This window comes from Anomaloglossus baeobatrachus, chromosome 10, assembly GCF_048569485.1.
Source record: "Anomaloglossus baeobatrachus isolate aAnoBae1 chromosome 10, aAnoBae1.hap1, whole genome shotgun sequence".
NCBI classification, from domain to species: domain Eukaryota; kingdom Metazoa; phylum Chordata; class Amphibia; order Anura; family Aromobatidae; genus Anomaloglossus; species Anomaloglossus baeobatrachus.
The window spans coordinates 48797811-48813825 of record NC_134362.1 but is presented as its reverse complement, the minus strand read 5'-3'; the positions used below and the strand labels follow the sequence as shown (position 1 = coordinate 48813825).

Sequence of the window (16015 nt, the reverse complement as noted above, 5' to 3'; positions counted from 1 at the left end):
CGGCTCCCTGTTCCCTGCACTCCTAGCCACAGTACACATCGGGTTAATTACCCGATGTGTACTGTGGCTATGTGTGCAGAGAGCAAGGAGCCGGCACTGACAGCTGAGAGCGGCGGACGCTGGTAACGATGGTAAATATCGGGTAACCAAGGGAAGGGCTTTTGCACTCCACTGTGGCTCATGTAGTTAACACGAGAAGTCCCAGAGAGGGGTCATTTAACATTTCTACCATTTGGAACACTATGGAGCTTGAAATTCCTGGGACTTCTAGTGTTAAGGCCTCGTGCCCACAGGGGTTTGTTTTTTTTTTTTTTTTTTTTTCTTCTTCTCACCCCTCCCCCAACCCCCCCCATCACCCCACCATATCTCAATACGTAAGCATGAAAAGAAGCAAAAAAAAAAAAAAGCACTGTGGGCACATAGCCTAGAGGTATTACCACTCTACACTAGGGATGAGCGGGTAACTACCATTCTCTGTACTCACAACAAGCAGTTGGATGCTCAGATGGGTGCGGCTAGTGTAGCAGGACATAATGGAAGTCAAAGAGGAACTTGAGCTTTTTTCCCAGTAGACCTTATTAAATAAATGCTCTAGTTCCCCAGTGACTTCCATTATACTCGATATATGATTTGCGCCCATCCGACTTTTTGTTACGAGTACCAAGCATGATAGTGCCCGCTTATCACTACTCTACACATCATACAAATGTTTCACATCTCGTGATGCACTGGGCAGGGAGGAGGTAAGAAGCTACTGAAACAAATGTTCCCTACACTCCATACTTGTGGAAATATGAAGAAAACAATCTTGCTTGGGGTCCAGTGCTCCATATATGAGTTAAGGGTTAAATGGAGTAAAAAAAAAAATGCTGAAAACGACAGTACAAAATACAGTAAAAATAAATACCAATTGTTAGAGAACAAAACTCATACCACACCGACAGAATTATGTATCAAGGAGCATTAATAATATTGTATAACAATCATAAGATTATAATCATCAATGTGGGGGTATATTGGACCAATGGGACCATTCGGATTTAAATATATAGCACCAAAAAAGAAAACCGAAAAAGAGGTCATAAAACACAGTCTTTATTGATATTAAATTAAAAACAAATTTTATGTATATATTTTTAAAAAACACAACCATTGACTGGAAGAAAGAGGCGTCACGGAGATAAATGATGTTTAAACATACAAAGGTATGGGTAAAGTGCAAGGGTTAAAGAGTTATTTCAATATTATTGTATATATGGAAGAATAAAGATATCAAGCACTAGAGGGAAATGTGGCCAGAGGTCATGCCAGAATAAATCACCCAGTACTTGTTGCCACCAAAGCAGCCATTATAACCAGAGTAGTTTACCCAGACCTAAAATTACAAGTGAAAATTCATAGAAGGAACCAGTACTATATAGTGACAACCTGATAATCTGCCAAACAAAGTGTCAGAATCGGCACAAAGATACACATAGTAGTGAAATATTTACCAGGTACTGTAGTTAGTGGAGTATTGCTTCCTAAGTGTAATGTGACGCCCACCTCGACGCGCGCACGTTTCGTTGCCGTCTTCAGGGGGAAGAAGACGGCAACGAAACGTTCGTGCGTCGGGGTGGGCGTCACGTTACACTTAGGAAGCAGTACTCCACTAACTACCTGGTAAATATTTCACTACTATGTGTATCTTTGTGCAGATTCTGACACTTTGGCAGATTATCAGGTTGTTGCTATATAGTACTGGTTACTTCTATGAATTTTCACTTGTAATTTTAGGTCTGGCTAAACTACTCTGGTTATAATGGCTGCTTTGGTGGCAACAAGTACTGGGTGATTTATTGTGGCATGACCTCTGGCCACATTCCCCTCTAGTGCTTGATATCTTTATTCTTCCATACATACAATTATATTGAAATAACTCTCTTTAACCCTTGCACTTTACCCATACCTTTTGTATGTTTAAACATACATTTATCTCCATGACGCCTCTTTCTTCCAGTCAATGGTTGTTTTTAAAAATATATGCATAAAATGTTTATTTGTTTTTAATTTAATATCAATAAACACTGTTTTATGACCTCTTGCTCGTTTTTTTTTTTGGCGCTATATAAAGAAAAATAAATGCTGGTGGCTAAAAACATGGAAAAAAAATGCTTAAACAGCTAAAAATATGCTGAAAACGACAGAACAAAAGTTTAGTGAAGTGTATTCCTCTTAAAAACAATTGTTCTTGCCAGTCTAAAAAAATTTTGTGTTCACCTAACCTTATTGGGGTTGGAGCCTTTATTCTCCCCCCCCCCCCCTTTTAAATTCAGGGCTTCAAATCCTTTTGCACATTTTATAAAATTTTTAGTTGCAAAAAGTCACCACTAGAGGGAGCTTACTGCACACGATTTGTACATTGAGCTCAATGGTAAGTTCCAAGCTCCTCCTTGTGGTGACTGTAGGCAACTACAACTGTTTATATTGAAATTTGTTTGTCGGCCAAGTTCACAATTATAACAAGCTCTTTCCATAGATTCAAGATTGTATCATGGCGGGAGAACACTCTGCATTATTACCACCCTAGACATTATATAAATGGTACACTGTCGTCCTGTACACTGGACTGTGGTACATTTTTCATTTTTACAAATCAAAGTCTCTGGAAAAAAATATATTTTGGCCAAATACTGTATTTTCAATATATTTATTCCTTAACCCCTTTACGACCGCCGATACGCCTTTTAACGGCGGTAAATAAGGGTACTTTTTCCGATCCGCCGTTTTTTAACGGCGGTCGGAAAAAAGGGTCTAGCGCCCCCCAGAGTCAGAAAATTTCCGGGGTCTCAGCTGCCGGGGGTAGCTGAGACCCTGGAGATCATGGTTCGGGCCGGTTTTTCCGGTCCCCGCTCACCTGATGACCGGTATACGCCGTATACCGATCATCAAGTTATAGTAAATGACCGCGCCGGTAAAAAATGATTTATCTCCCATCTGGCATGTTCAAACATGCCAGATGGGAGATAAATCTTTTTCCCGGTTCCCTCCGGTCCCCCGGTGTCCCCAAAGTGCCCCCCCCCGACCCCCAACCCCCTCCCGAAAATCCAAGATGGCCGCGCGCACCGGCGATCACAGCAGCGCGCCGGCCGCATTTCCACTGTTCCTATGGTTTCTGTCGTATGTGCCATAACACATACGACAGAAACCTGATCCCCCCTACCCCCCCCCCCTGGTGTTCCCCGGTGTCATACATACCGGAGCGCTGATCCCCCGCGGCCCCCTCCTCCGGCTCCTTCTCTGCAGACTCCGGTCACATGTGCAGAGCGCAGCTGTCAGCTTCCTGTGTTCAGGACGCTGGCTGCTGCTGCTGCTCGGCACTCTGTAGCTGTGACCCAGGGAGAGTGGGTGCAGATTCTTTGCACCCACTCTCCTCAAATGGAGGGTCTGCCCTCCTAGAAAATGGGGGATACGTTCCCTGAACGTGTCCCCCATATTCTAGAAGGTCCAGAGGCGACGTGGGACATCCAAATGGATTATTGTGGATTTTTTTTTTTCTTTTCAATAAATTGGTCAATCAGGGAATGTTTGGGGGAGTGTTTTTTCAAATAAATTTTTTTTTGTTGTCAATTTTTTTTTTATTACTGTCAATTAGTTATGTCGGGTATCTGATAGACGCCGTGACATAACTAATTGCTGGGCTTGATGCCAGGTGACATTACACACCTGGTATCAACCCCATTCATTACCCCGTTAGCCAACGCACCAGGGCGCGGGATGAGCTGGGGCGAAGCGCCAGAATTGGCGCATCTAATGGATGCGCCACTTCTGGGGCGGCTGCGGCCTGCTATTTTTAGGCTGGGAAGAGTCCAATAACCGTGGCTCTTCCCATCCTGAGAATACCAGACCCCAGCTGTCAGCTTCACCTTGGCTGGTGATCTAATTTGGGGGGACCCCACGTTTTGTTTTTTTTTTTAAATTATTTATTTATAAATAATTAAAAAAAAAAAAACAGCTTGGGGAGCCCTCCAAATTGATCACCAGACAAGATGAAGCTGTCAGCTGTGGTTTGCAGGCTACAGCTGTCTGCTTTACCCTAGCTGGCTATCAAAAATAGGGGGGACCCCACGTCATTTATTTTAATTCTTTTTTTTTTTGGGCTAAATACAAGGCTAGGCATCCTTTAGTGTCACATGAAAGGCACTAAAGGGCGCCAGCTTAGAATATGCAGGGGGGTGGGACGTTATATATGTTTGACATCTATCCATTCATCCATTGTAGCATTTTACGCTGTGTGCCCACAATCAGGGTTTGCAACATTTTGGGCGCAGAGTGTTTTCCCTGCGTCCATAACGCTGCGTTGTGCAGTAGAAGCACAGTGGCAGGATTTTTAGAAATCCCGTGCCCACTGTGTTTCTTTTCTCCGCAGCATAAATCGACCTGTGGCGCAGCTTCCCGAGCCTCAGGATGTCAATTTATGCTGCGGAGATGAGTGTTCTTTGCAGGTAGAATAGAACTAAAGTCCACAGCAGCCTGAACCCAAATCGTGGGCATGGGCAGCTGCGTTCTCCCGTGGACAACACTCACATTTCTGCAGGAGGCTGACACTGGGTACTAGACGCCGTGTCGCTGGATCATGGCCACATAGCCTAAAGGCTACTTTACACGCTGCGATATCGGTCCCGATATCGCTAGCGTGGGTACCCGCCCCCATCTGTTGTGCGACACGGGCAATCGCTGCCCGTGCCGCACAACATCGCGCAGATGCGTCACACATACTTACCTGCCCGGCGACGTCGCTGTGACCGGCAAACCGCCTCCTTTCTAAGGGGGCGGTCCGTGTGGCGTCACAGTGACGTCACTGAGCGGCCGCCCAATAGAAGCGGAGGGGCGGAGATGAGTGGCCGGAACATCCCGCCCACCTCCTTCCTTCCTCATAGCGGCCGGGAGGCAGGTAAGGGGAGCTTCCTCGTTCCTGCGGTGTCACACGGAGCGATGTGTGCTGCCGCAGGAGCGACGAACTACATCGTTACTGCTGCAGTAACGATAATCGAGAATGGACCCCCATGTCACCGATGAGCGATTTTGCACGTTTTTTGCAACGATGCAAAATCGCTCATCGGTGTCACACGCAGCAACATCGCTAATGCGGCCGGATGTGCGTCACCAATTCCGTGACCCTAACGACTCCGCATTAGCGATGTCGCAGCGTGTAAAGCCCCCTTAACAGTGAGAAATTTTTTGCTACAGCAACAGTTTTGTGAAGTACCTGTGGATTCAAAATGTTTACTATACTCCTGAATAAAATCCTTGAGGGGTCCAGTTTCCAAAATGAGGTCACTTGTGGGGGGTTTCTGATGTATAGGTGCCCAAGGGGCCCTGCTAATGTGACATGGTGCGCGCAATTTACTTCAACTTTTCCAAAATTCAAATGGTGCTCCTTCCATTCCAAGCCCTCCCATTTATCCAAACAAAGGTTTTTGGCCACATGTGTGGTATCCCTGCGCTCACAAGAAATTAGATAACAACCTGTGGGGTACACGTTTTGTTGTTGCCTCTTGAAAAAGTGAAAAATGTGTCGCTAAATCAACATTTTTGTGAAAAAAATGAAAATTTCAATATGGCAACCTAAGCTTATCAAATTCTGTGAAGTATTCGTGGATTCAAAATGCTCAATATACACCTAGATTAAAGCCTTGAGGGGTCTTATTTCCAGAATGGGGTCACTTGTGGGGGACCTCCACTGCTTAGGCACCTCAGGGGTTCTCCTAATGCAACATGGCGTCCGCTATTGATTCCAGCCAATTTTGCAGTCAAATTGCACTCCTTCTCTTCTGAGCCCTGTAGTGTGCCCAAACAGTTGATTTCCACCACATACAAGATATCAACAAACTCAGGAGAAATTGCGCAATAAATTTCATGGTGATTTTTTTCCTGTTACCCTTGTGAAAAAAAAGCTACCTGGTTGAAGTAACAATTTTGTGGTAAAATTTTATTTTTTTATTTTCATGGCTCAACGTTATAAACTTCTGTAAAGCACCTGGGGGTTCAGGGTACTCACCAAACATCAAGATAAATTCCTTGAGGGGCCTAGTTTCCAATATGGGGTCACTTGTGGTGTTTTTTTGCTGTTTACGTACCTTAGGGGTCCTCCAAATGCGACATGGTGCCCGCAATCTTTTTCAGCCAAATTTCCTTTCCAAAATTCAAATATTGCTCCTTCCGTTCCAAGCCCTCCCATTTCTCCAAACAAAGGTTTCAGACCACAAGTGAGGTATCACCGCGCTCATAAAAAAGTGGGTAACAAACATTGGGGTCACATTTTTGGAATTACCTCTTGAAAAAGTGAAAAAATTGATGCTAAAGCAACATTTTTGAGAAAAAAATGAAAATTTTCAATGTGACAACGTAACGTTATCAAAATCTGTGAAGTACCTGTGGATCCAAAATGCTCACTATACCCCTAGATAGAAGCCTTAAGGGGTCTAGTTTCCAAAATGGTGTCACTTGTAAGGGGTTTCTGCTGTTTAGGTACCTTGGCGGACATGTAAATGCAACATGGTGCCCGCAATCTATTTCAGCCAAATTTGCTTTCCAAAATTCAAATATTGCTCCTTCTGTTCCGGGCCCTCCCATTTGTGCAAACAGAGGTTTGTTACCACATGTGGGGTATTGGCGCGTTCATAAGAAAGTGGGTAACAAGTTTTGGGGTTCATTTTGTTGTGTTATTTCTTCTAAAAGTGAATAAATTTGGGGTAGAGCAACATTTTAGGTAAAATTTTATTTTTTGCTTTTTTTCATTCCACTTTGCTTTAGTTCCTGTGAAGCACCTGAAGGGTTAATAAACTTCTTGGATGTGGTTTTGAGTACTTTGAGGCGTGCTGTTTTGAGAATGGTGTCACTTTTAGGTATTTTCTGTCACTTAGGCCTCTCAAAGTCACTTCAAATGTGATGTGGTCCCTAAAAAAATGGTTTTGTGAATTTTGTTGAAAAAATGGGAAATTGCTGATGAACTTTGACCCCTTCTAACTTCCTAACCCCAAAACATTTTGTTTCAGAAATTGCGCTAATGTAAAGTAGACATGTGGGAAATGTTATTTATTAACTGTTTTGTGTGACATAACTCTCTGGGTTAAGGGCATAAAAATTAAAAGTTTGAAAATTGCAAAATTTTCAAAATTTTCATCAAATTTCCGATTTTTTCACAAATAAAAGCAAAAAATATCGTTCTAAATTTATAACTATCATGAAGTACAATATGTCACGAAAAAACAATGTCAGAATCACCGGGATCCGTTGAAGCGTTCCAGAGTTATGACCTCATAAAGTGACACTGGTCAGAATTGCAAAAAATGGCCTGGTCATTAAGTACAAAACTGGCTTCGTCCTTAAGGGGTTAAAAGTGATGCAAATATATTGAATGGTTATTCCAAAGATAGTGTTTTGTTTTTTTATTTTATCTTCCATCCAAAGGATAGGGGATAAATAAATGACTGATTGGTATTGGTCGTACATCTGCAGGACTCTTGAACAGAGCTCTGTCTCTGAAAACACCACAGACATGCAGATGCTCATCCTCCGCCCCATTCATTGTCTATTGGAGTGCTGGAAAAAGCAGGGTATTTCAGGCAGTCCCGTAGACAATGGACAGAGTATTCGCCCCTCTGCTATGTTCGATATTGTCTGCATATGTCACCTTTTGAATTATAAAGTGGTGTGGAATATCTGGACGCTACTGAAATAGAGAATATTATTCAAGACATTTACGTACAAAAAGTGGAAAAGGTTTGCCACAACTCGGAGGTGTGCACCTTCTCAACAGTCAAGAGCGTCTGACTCACTGGACTTGTAGAACTGGGGCCACAAAGCCCAATTCTCCGGATCACTGCAGGTCACAGGAGTTGGAGTCACCGTGATCAGTAATTTATTTTCTATACTATGGATGGGGAATAATGAACTATCTTGCAATTAACCCTTTAGTGTTTACAACACTTTTTAGGATTAAATAAAATAAATATATATATATATATATATATATATATATATATATCTTTAAAGTATCCTATGCGCCTGCAGAAGTAACTGGGGCCTCGTGAGAATTACCTCACAGTAAGATCATTCTGGTTGCCTATAGCCATTGCAGAAGTAACTGGGGCCTCATTTATGAGAATTACCTCACAGTAAGATCATTCTAGTTGCCTATAGCCACTACAGGAGTAACTGGGGCCTCATAAGTATTGCCTTACAGTAAGATCGATCTGGTTGCCCATAGCCACTGCAGGAGTAACAGGGTCCTCATTTATAAGTATTACCTCACAGTAAGATCATTCTGGTTGCCTATAGCCATTGCAGAAGTAACTGAGGCCTCATTTATGAGAATTACCTCACAGTAAGATCATTCTGGTTGCCCATAGCCACTGCAGAAGTAACTGAGGCCTCATTTATGAGAATTACCTCACAGTAAGATCATTCTGGTTGCCTATAACCACTGTAGAAGTAACTGGGGTTTCATTTATGAGTAGTGCCTCACAGTAAGATCGTTCTGGCTGCCTATAGCCACTAAAAAAGTAATAGGGGCCTTTTTTTATGAAAATTGCTTCACAGTGAGATTGTTCTGGTTGCCTATAGCCACTGCAGGATTAACTGGGGCCTAATTGATGAGTATCTTCTCACAGTAAGGCCTGTTTCACATGTCAGTGAAAAACACAGATGTTTTTCACTGGCGTGTTAAAAACGTATATGTCCCTCTGCGTGCGGTGATTCACGGTACACGAGGGTTGTCCATGTGCAATCCGTGAGACGTGATCCGTCATCCGTGATTGCACATGGAGATAAACTCACCTGTCCCCGCTCCTGCTGTTTGTGGTGCTCAACTCTTCGGCTCTCCTGTGTTTGCGCTCCCGCTGCAGCTACTTCCGGGTCGGCTGTGGCTGCATTCATGAAAATGCATGCCTGTAATTAGTTGACTCTGAAGCAGCAGCCAGCAGAGGCCGGAAACAAGCAGCACTGGAGAAGGTGAGTATACAATGATTTTTATTTTCAATGTCCGTGTTTTTCTGGTACGTGTTTCACGGATCACACCATAGCGTGGTCCATAGGACACCAGTGATGCCAGAAAAAAACGGGACATGTTTCCGTGCGACAATCACGGACATGTGTGTACGCCGCACAGAGACACGGTCAGTGAAAAATCAATGATGTGTGCGCATTGATTATAATGGACCTGCGTATGTCAGTGATTCTGGTACGTATAAAAACTAGCACATACGTACCAGAATCACTGACGTCTGAAACAGGCCTAAGATAGTTCTAGTTGCCTATAGCCACTGCAGAGGTAACTGGGGACTTATTTACGAGTATTGCCTCACAGTAAGATCGTTCTGGTTGCCTATAGCCACTGCAGGAGTAACTGGGGACTTATTTATGAGAATTACCTCCCAGTAAGATAGTTCTGGTTGCCTATAGCCACTGCAGAAGTAATTGGGGCTTCATTTATGAGAATTGCCTCCCAATAAGATCATTCTGGTTGCCTATCGAAACTGTAGAAGTAGCTGGGGCCTCATTTATGAGAATTGCCTCACAATAAGATCGTTCTGGTTGCCTACAACCACTAAAAAAGTAACTGGGGCCTCATTTATGAGAATTACCTCCCAGTAAGATCATTCTGGCTGCTTATAGCCCCTGCATAAGTAACTGGGGTTTCATTTATGAGAATTGCCTCACAGTAAGATCATTCTGGTTGACTATCGAAACTACAGAAGTAAGTGGGGCATCATTTATGAGAATTGCCTCACAATAAGATCGTTCTGGTTGCCTACAACCACAAAAAAAGTAACTGGGGCCTCATTTATGAGAACTGCCTCACAGTAAGATAATTTTGGTTGCCTACAACCACTAAAAAAGTAACTGGGGCCTCATTTATGAGTATTGCCTCACAGTAAGATCATACTGGTTACCTGTAGCCACTGCAGAAATAACTTGGGCCTCATTTATGAGAATCGCCTCACAGTAAGATTGTTCTAGTTGCCTACAGCCTCTTCAGGAGTAACTGGGGCCTCATTAGTATTGCCTCACAGTAAGATCATTCTGGTTGCCTATAGCAACCATAGTGCAGTTTTCAGCTTTGAAGCTGCCAAGGTAAAGATGAGCTCTGATTGGTTGATATGGACATCTTGACCCTTATAAAGAGTAACCAATAATATAAAGCTGAACACGTCCTTATGTCCCAAGCCGGGATGGCCGACGTGTTATAGTTGAATCATTCATTAAAATGATGCTGGATTCAACGCGTGCGTATACCGCCAACTCCGGCGCCATTTCATTGAAGACACTGTCTCTGTAAATACCACCAGCTTGTTGGAGATGATATTTGCAGACACAGTGTCTTCAATAAAATGGCGCCGGAGTTGGCGGTATACGCACGCGTTGAATCCAGCGTCATTTTATTGAATGATTCAACTATAACAGGAACATAGCACTGCGCATGCGCCGGCCATAGGGATGATGGTAGCGGCTGTTAATCATGCACATCACTCGGACGTAGCACTGGTGCCAATCCGTCTGCTATCCGGGATTTTCGTGGACCCATAGATTTCTATGGGCAAGTTTCATCAGTGACGCAGATATATAAATAAAAAAGTCACAGGCGCGTGAGCTGCTCCATAGACTATATTGGGTGTGTGTCGTGTTCCCGAAAACAACAGAACACGGGAAAAATTGATGTCTGAATTCGCCCGAATGTTGATTTTGTTTGTTTCACCACCTCCCCAATAAAACTGGTATCATTTAGGGACCCCATTGAAATGAATGGGTAAAATCTGCACCAAAAAGGTGCGTTTCCGTAATAGATATTCACACGCTGCAAAGATAAAAGAAAAAAAATGCAAGAAAAAAACTATTTCTTTACAGATTTTGCACCCAAAGACATGTAGCGTTTGTAATTAAAGGGGCTGTTCACAAGTTATCGTGTATTAGTGGGGAAAAAACAAAAAAGCTAGCACTAAATGTGCATTAGTGGGGGTCTGACTGCCGGGACAAAATGCCCATCAGTGGCGCTTTTATCCCTGTGTGAATGGAGCAGTCGTGCGCATGCCCAACCGCTGCTCTATGGGGAGGGAAAAAGCCAAATGTAGCCCCTTAGAAGCAACGCGCTCTACTGCGCCATTCACACAGGGATCAGTGCGCTGTTCTGTGCAGACCCCAGCAGTAACACCCCACCAATATACAAGTTCTCAGCTACTAACTGGATTTCAATGGACAACCCCTTTAAGTCAAAATTCATCCAACTCGCTGCAATGTGAAATTCTGCGGATTTTATATGCACATAGTCCGCAATAAAAAAAACGCATCGTGTGAACCCGTTCAATAGGGATAGGATTGGAGACTGTAGCTTCTGATCCTCTGTGTATTGTTGGTGATTAGATTACGACATGCCGTGAAGCAAGCCGCCCCCCGTGTGGCCGGACACAATGGTGCTGCGTCTGCAGCCGCGCATCCACAGGTGACGGAAATAAAATTTCCCGCCTTCACTTCAGCCAATCAGCTCGTTACTTTCCTTATAACCACGCCTCCCTGCTCGTTCCTGATTGGCTAATCGTTTGCAAGAAATACTTGACCGCAGCGACACTGGCCGAAGAGAGCGAGAGTGACCAAACAGCCGGACTGTGCAAGATGGACGTGCAGGAAGAGGCCAAGGTGAGGAGCTGTGTAACGTGCAGGCGATAGCGCAGCTGCTGCGGTGCCAGGAAGAACTGTCATAGGGGCGCTGTGCAGATGTATACTGTGCGCTGGATGCTGTCATGTTTGGGTTGTGTGTACACAATGCAGGTCCCTGTACCCGGTTCTGTATTGTTTTTAGCTGTACTTGTAGGTTGTGAAGTTTCATGGCCAATCGATAATCTTATACAGCATATATCTGCCCTGTGGGATCTATGGGCACAGCACTGACCTTGGTGCTGTGTAGATATACTACTACACACTGAGCACAAAGGTCAGTGACATGTCCACAGATTCCACAGGGCAGAGATCTGCTGTAAAGTGTGTGTGTGTGTGTGTGTGTGTGTGTGGTTGTTTTTTTTTTTTTTTAATAAGATTGAGGGGGCAGTTTTCTAAAACTAGCAAAGGTAGAGCAGACAACTGGGGGCTGATATTAAGAGTGGGAAGGGCCATTGCTGTTTGGCCCTTTCCAATCTAACAATAGCAGCCTGCAGCTACCGCCATATGCATGACATGTGCCAATTCTGGAGATGGACTCGGCTATTCCCATTTGCCCTGGTGTGGCAGCAATCGGAGTAATAAAGAGTCAGTGGCAGCTCACAGTTGCTACTAAGCCCTAGCTTAGTGATGGCAGGTGTGACTCCCCTATCACTAACCTGTAAACACCCCAAGAAATATTTCTTTTTTTTTTTTACAAAAGCCCTCTTTAAACCCCCCCCCCCCCAAACATTCCTCCTGGTCTGATGTAAACCATATGAGGGCCTGCAATGCTTCCAGCACTGCTATGTATCTGAAGCTCACAGCTGATGCCATAGAACAAGACTGCCTGCCTGCTGTGAGCTCCACGCAGCATGTGAAGTGAGCTGCACGATAAGCTGTGATATCACTCAGGTTACCTGTGGCTGTCAAAGGTGGAAGACTCCAACTGTGGCTGCAGTTAACCTGAGTGACGTCACCACTGAGCATGCAGTTCACTTCAGTTCTGGCCTGAACGTCACAGCGAGCAGTCCTGTTCTATGGTACTTGCTGTGCGTGTCAGATGTAGCCTTGCTGGAAGCGTTGTGGGACTTCTTGTGGATTACGTTGGACCTGAAGGATTATGTTGAGGCCAATAGTGTGTGTCCTCCAACCAAAGTGTTTCAGTGTTTGTTTTTTTTTTCATTTCAGTTACAGATTAGTGATTGGGGGGGGGGGTCTTGGGTAGATACCTGCCATGATTAATCTAGGACTTGGTGGCAGCTGTGGGCTGTTAACTTCTTATTATGCCAATTGCCACTGTACCAGGGCAATGCAGGAAGAGCTGGGTAAAGTACTGGGACTGTCACATCTAATGGATGCAGTAATTCCGGGCAGCTGGTGGCAGACATTTTTAGGCTGGGGGTTGCCCAATAACCATGGGTATCCCCAGCCTGACAATACCAGCCCCCAGCTGTTGTGCTTTGTCTGTGCTGGTTTCAAAATATGGGGATCCTACGCCAATATTTATTTTACTGTACAATATAGACCAGCCCACCAGCAACAGTGATGGGTTGCAACTAATCACAGCCAACGATGGATGGGGGAAGCAGTGCATGTTCATTGAAGGTAATGAGCGGCCCGTGAAGTGAATGACCAGCCGTGGAGCAGTGTGACAGCTGCGCTGGTGATTCGGTAAACATGAAGCGCTTCCTCCTGCACCTTGGCGCCAGATTCTGGTCCCCAATGACTTTATGGCAACAGGCATCCAGCCAGATACCAGGATCAATCCCCCAGAGTTGGTGGGGGATTCCTCTGCCAGTCACTTGAAACTCGGGGACAAGACGCAAAAAGAATTGACATGTGTTATCTTGGCTGCGTCTTCAAAAAAGTAGCCAAAAAAATGCATTGTGCAGACAGCAAAATAAAAATCTCATCGAATTTGCTGGGAGAAGGAAATGCATGCACTTAGGTGCATCTTTGTGACGTAAAAGATGCAGTGTGTGTGTGAACATAGCCTTGAAGGGAATCGATCACCAGGTTTTTTTTTTTTTTTTTCTCCCTCATCTGAGAGCAGCATAATGTAGGGGCAGGAACCCTGTCACTTATTGAGCTGCTTGCTGTGATTTTGATAAAATCACTGTTTTCTGCTACAGATCTAGCAGTTATACAGAGCTCATGACTATGCTGAACTACCTGCTGCATGCGAAGTAGTCCTGTAAGATGATCTGCTGCTGATTAAACAGTTTTGTTTTTGTTTTTTTGTTTTTTTTTTTAACTTTTATAAAGACTAGACTAATCAGGATCTCTGCTCAAATATTGTGCTGCTCCCAGATTAGGTGCAAACACCTTGTGACAGATTCCCTCTAAATACCCTACAATCTTTACTCTTCAGGTTCCTTGACCCTCCTGCCTGTGCAGCCCAGCCTGCCCTGGTCTCTTGTCCCATGGTGGTCACGTTAGCTGACACAATCACAGGATTCAGGGCTGAGGCAGAGGTGACCGATGAGAGCTATTCCATGGAATGAAGTAATATTTAGTCATCCATCTGCCTCATAGTAGTATTGGGCACTATAAGAAATGCTCTGGTGGCTTATCCTGTCTTAATACTTCATCTGTCTTACGTGTGTTTTTTTTTTTTTGTTTTTTTTTTTTTTTTTTTTTTCTCCCCTCTCTAATGTATATATTTTGTTTTTTTTCTTCCGGTAGATGTTTCTGGAGTTCTCAGACAGGCTGGATATCTTCTCTTCCTTCAGCCCACCTCTGGGTGACGCTCAATTTCCTTCCTCCTGCCGTGCACCCAAAGGCATGGGACTCTCCTCCTTGCGCTACAAGACTGAGCTCTGCAATCGCTATGCTGAAAGTGGCTTTTGCGCTTATAGAAATCGCTGCCAATTTGCCCATGGCCTGAGCGATCTGCGCCCACCTTTCCAGCACCCAAAGTACAAGACGGAGCTCTGCCGTTCCTTTCATATCCTTGGAACCTGCAATTACGGTCCGCGCTGCCTGTTCATACACAGCCACAGTGAGAGGAGGGAAGTACCAGATACCATCCGTCTCCGACAACGTCGGCCATCGCCGTTTTACAGTAGAAAGCAATGCCGCCTCTGGCGCTCACCCACGGGCTGCCCGTATGGCTCAAATTGTCTCTTCCAGCACCCACATTCTGTTCGTGATGTGTGCCGCCATTTTGCAGCCCTTGGGGTCTGTCCATACGGTATCCACTGCCTGTTTAAGCACACCCCACCTCCAGACCGCTGGGGAGCGGGAAGTAATGCTGGAAGTGGGTCCCTTTCCCCGACAGAATCGGATGCTGATCCCGGCAGTGATGTCTTCAGCGAGGTGGCCAACAACGCTTTCAACTTCTCCAATCTGCTCTTACCACTGGCACTGAAGCTCCAGATCCTGGGAGAAGAGAACCTAACAGTGAATGGGCCGACCCTATCCGACGAGGAGAACTCGCAGGAATGCCACGTGTTTGATTAGCGGAGACTAATGTCTTTCCACCTCCTTACACTGATCTCAAGCACTTCACATTCTGTCCATGAAGGATCGGATTAGCAATTTTATATTTCCCTACCCCCCCATACCCCCATTATGGCGCTTATGTACATAAATGTTTAATTTATTTCCCTTAACCCTCTATTTAGATGTAAATTTTAATATTCCTAATGGACCTTATTTAGGTGACTTATGATTTTATCTGACAAGATGTGTTTATATCACTAATTAAAACATGACTTTTTTGTTCTTTTAATGACTTGTGGAAAACTTCATTTTTGTTCTACTTATTTTTATATATATATATTTTTTATTTTTTTGGCAAGTGGGTAGTGTCGCCCAGGGTTATCGGGTAGCCGGTCCCTGGCAGTGAATATCTGGGGAATGTCACTTTGGTGGTCGTTGCCCGGTTCCGTGCCCTGGGCCCGTTTTATAAAGGATTATTTACAGGGGTTTACACTAGTATTAACATGTGACGCCACTTGCGGTGTTGCGGCTATGTGGATAGCCGCCACTGCATAATGTCCTCTAATGAAGCTGGTGTTAATGGCAGCCTGGATAGTAGGCCCTCTGCAAGCAGGGCCGGGCCCCAGAGGGTAGGTGTAATGACGGGTGTCGGAAGAAGGTAGTCAACACAAGGGGTTCAGTGCAACTGGTTCTTTACTCACTTTCTGGTGGCAACTGGTTACCCAAGGCCGGCCGGCTGGCTTCACCTGCAGGTTGCCCTAGTCCCAGTGCCAGTTTAGTAATCTGGCGGTGTAGAGCAACTGGGGGTCCCCATCCGGTGGCTTTACACTGCAGTCCATATGACGGTAGCGTGAACCCTTTGGGGTTGAAGTCTCTGGTTCTGTCCCCAATTCTCCCT

General features: G+C 44.7%; 1 protein-coding gene across 1 annotated transcript; it reads left to right on the top strand.

Moving 5' to 3' along the window:
• The first annotated feature begins 11589 nt into the window (after positions 1-11589).
• Positions 11590-15360, top strand: LOC142254658 (uncharacterized). The gene is made up of 2 exons (XM_075325833.1): positions 11590-11673; positions 14359-15360. Exons 1-2 carry the CDS (start codon positions 11650-11652, stop codon positions 15133-15135), a joined length of 801 nt encoding a protein of 266 aa, XP_075181948.1. The 5' UTR covers positions 11590-11649; the 3' UTR covers positions 15136-15360.
• The last annotated feature ends 655 nt before the right edge of the window (positions 15361-16015 follow it).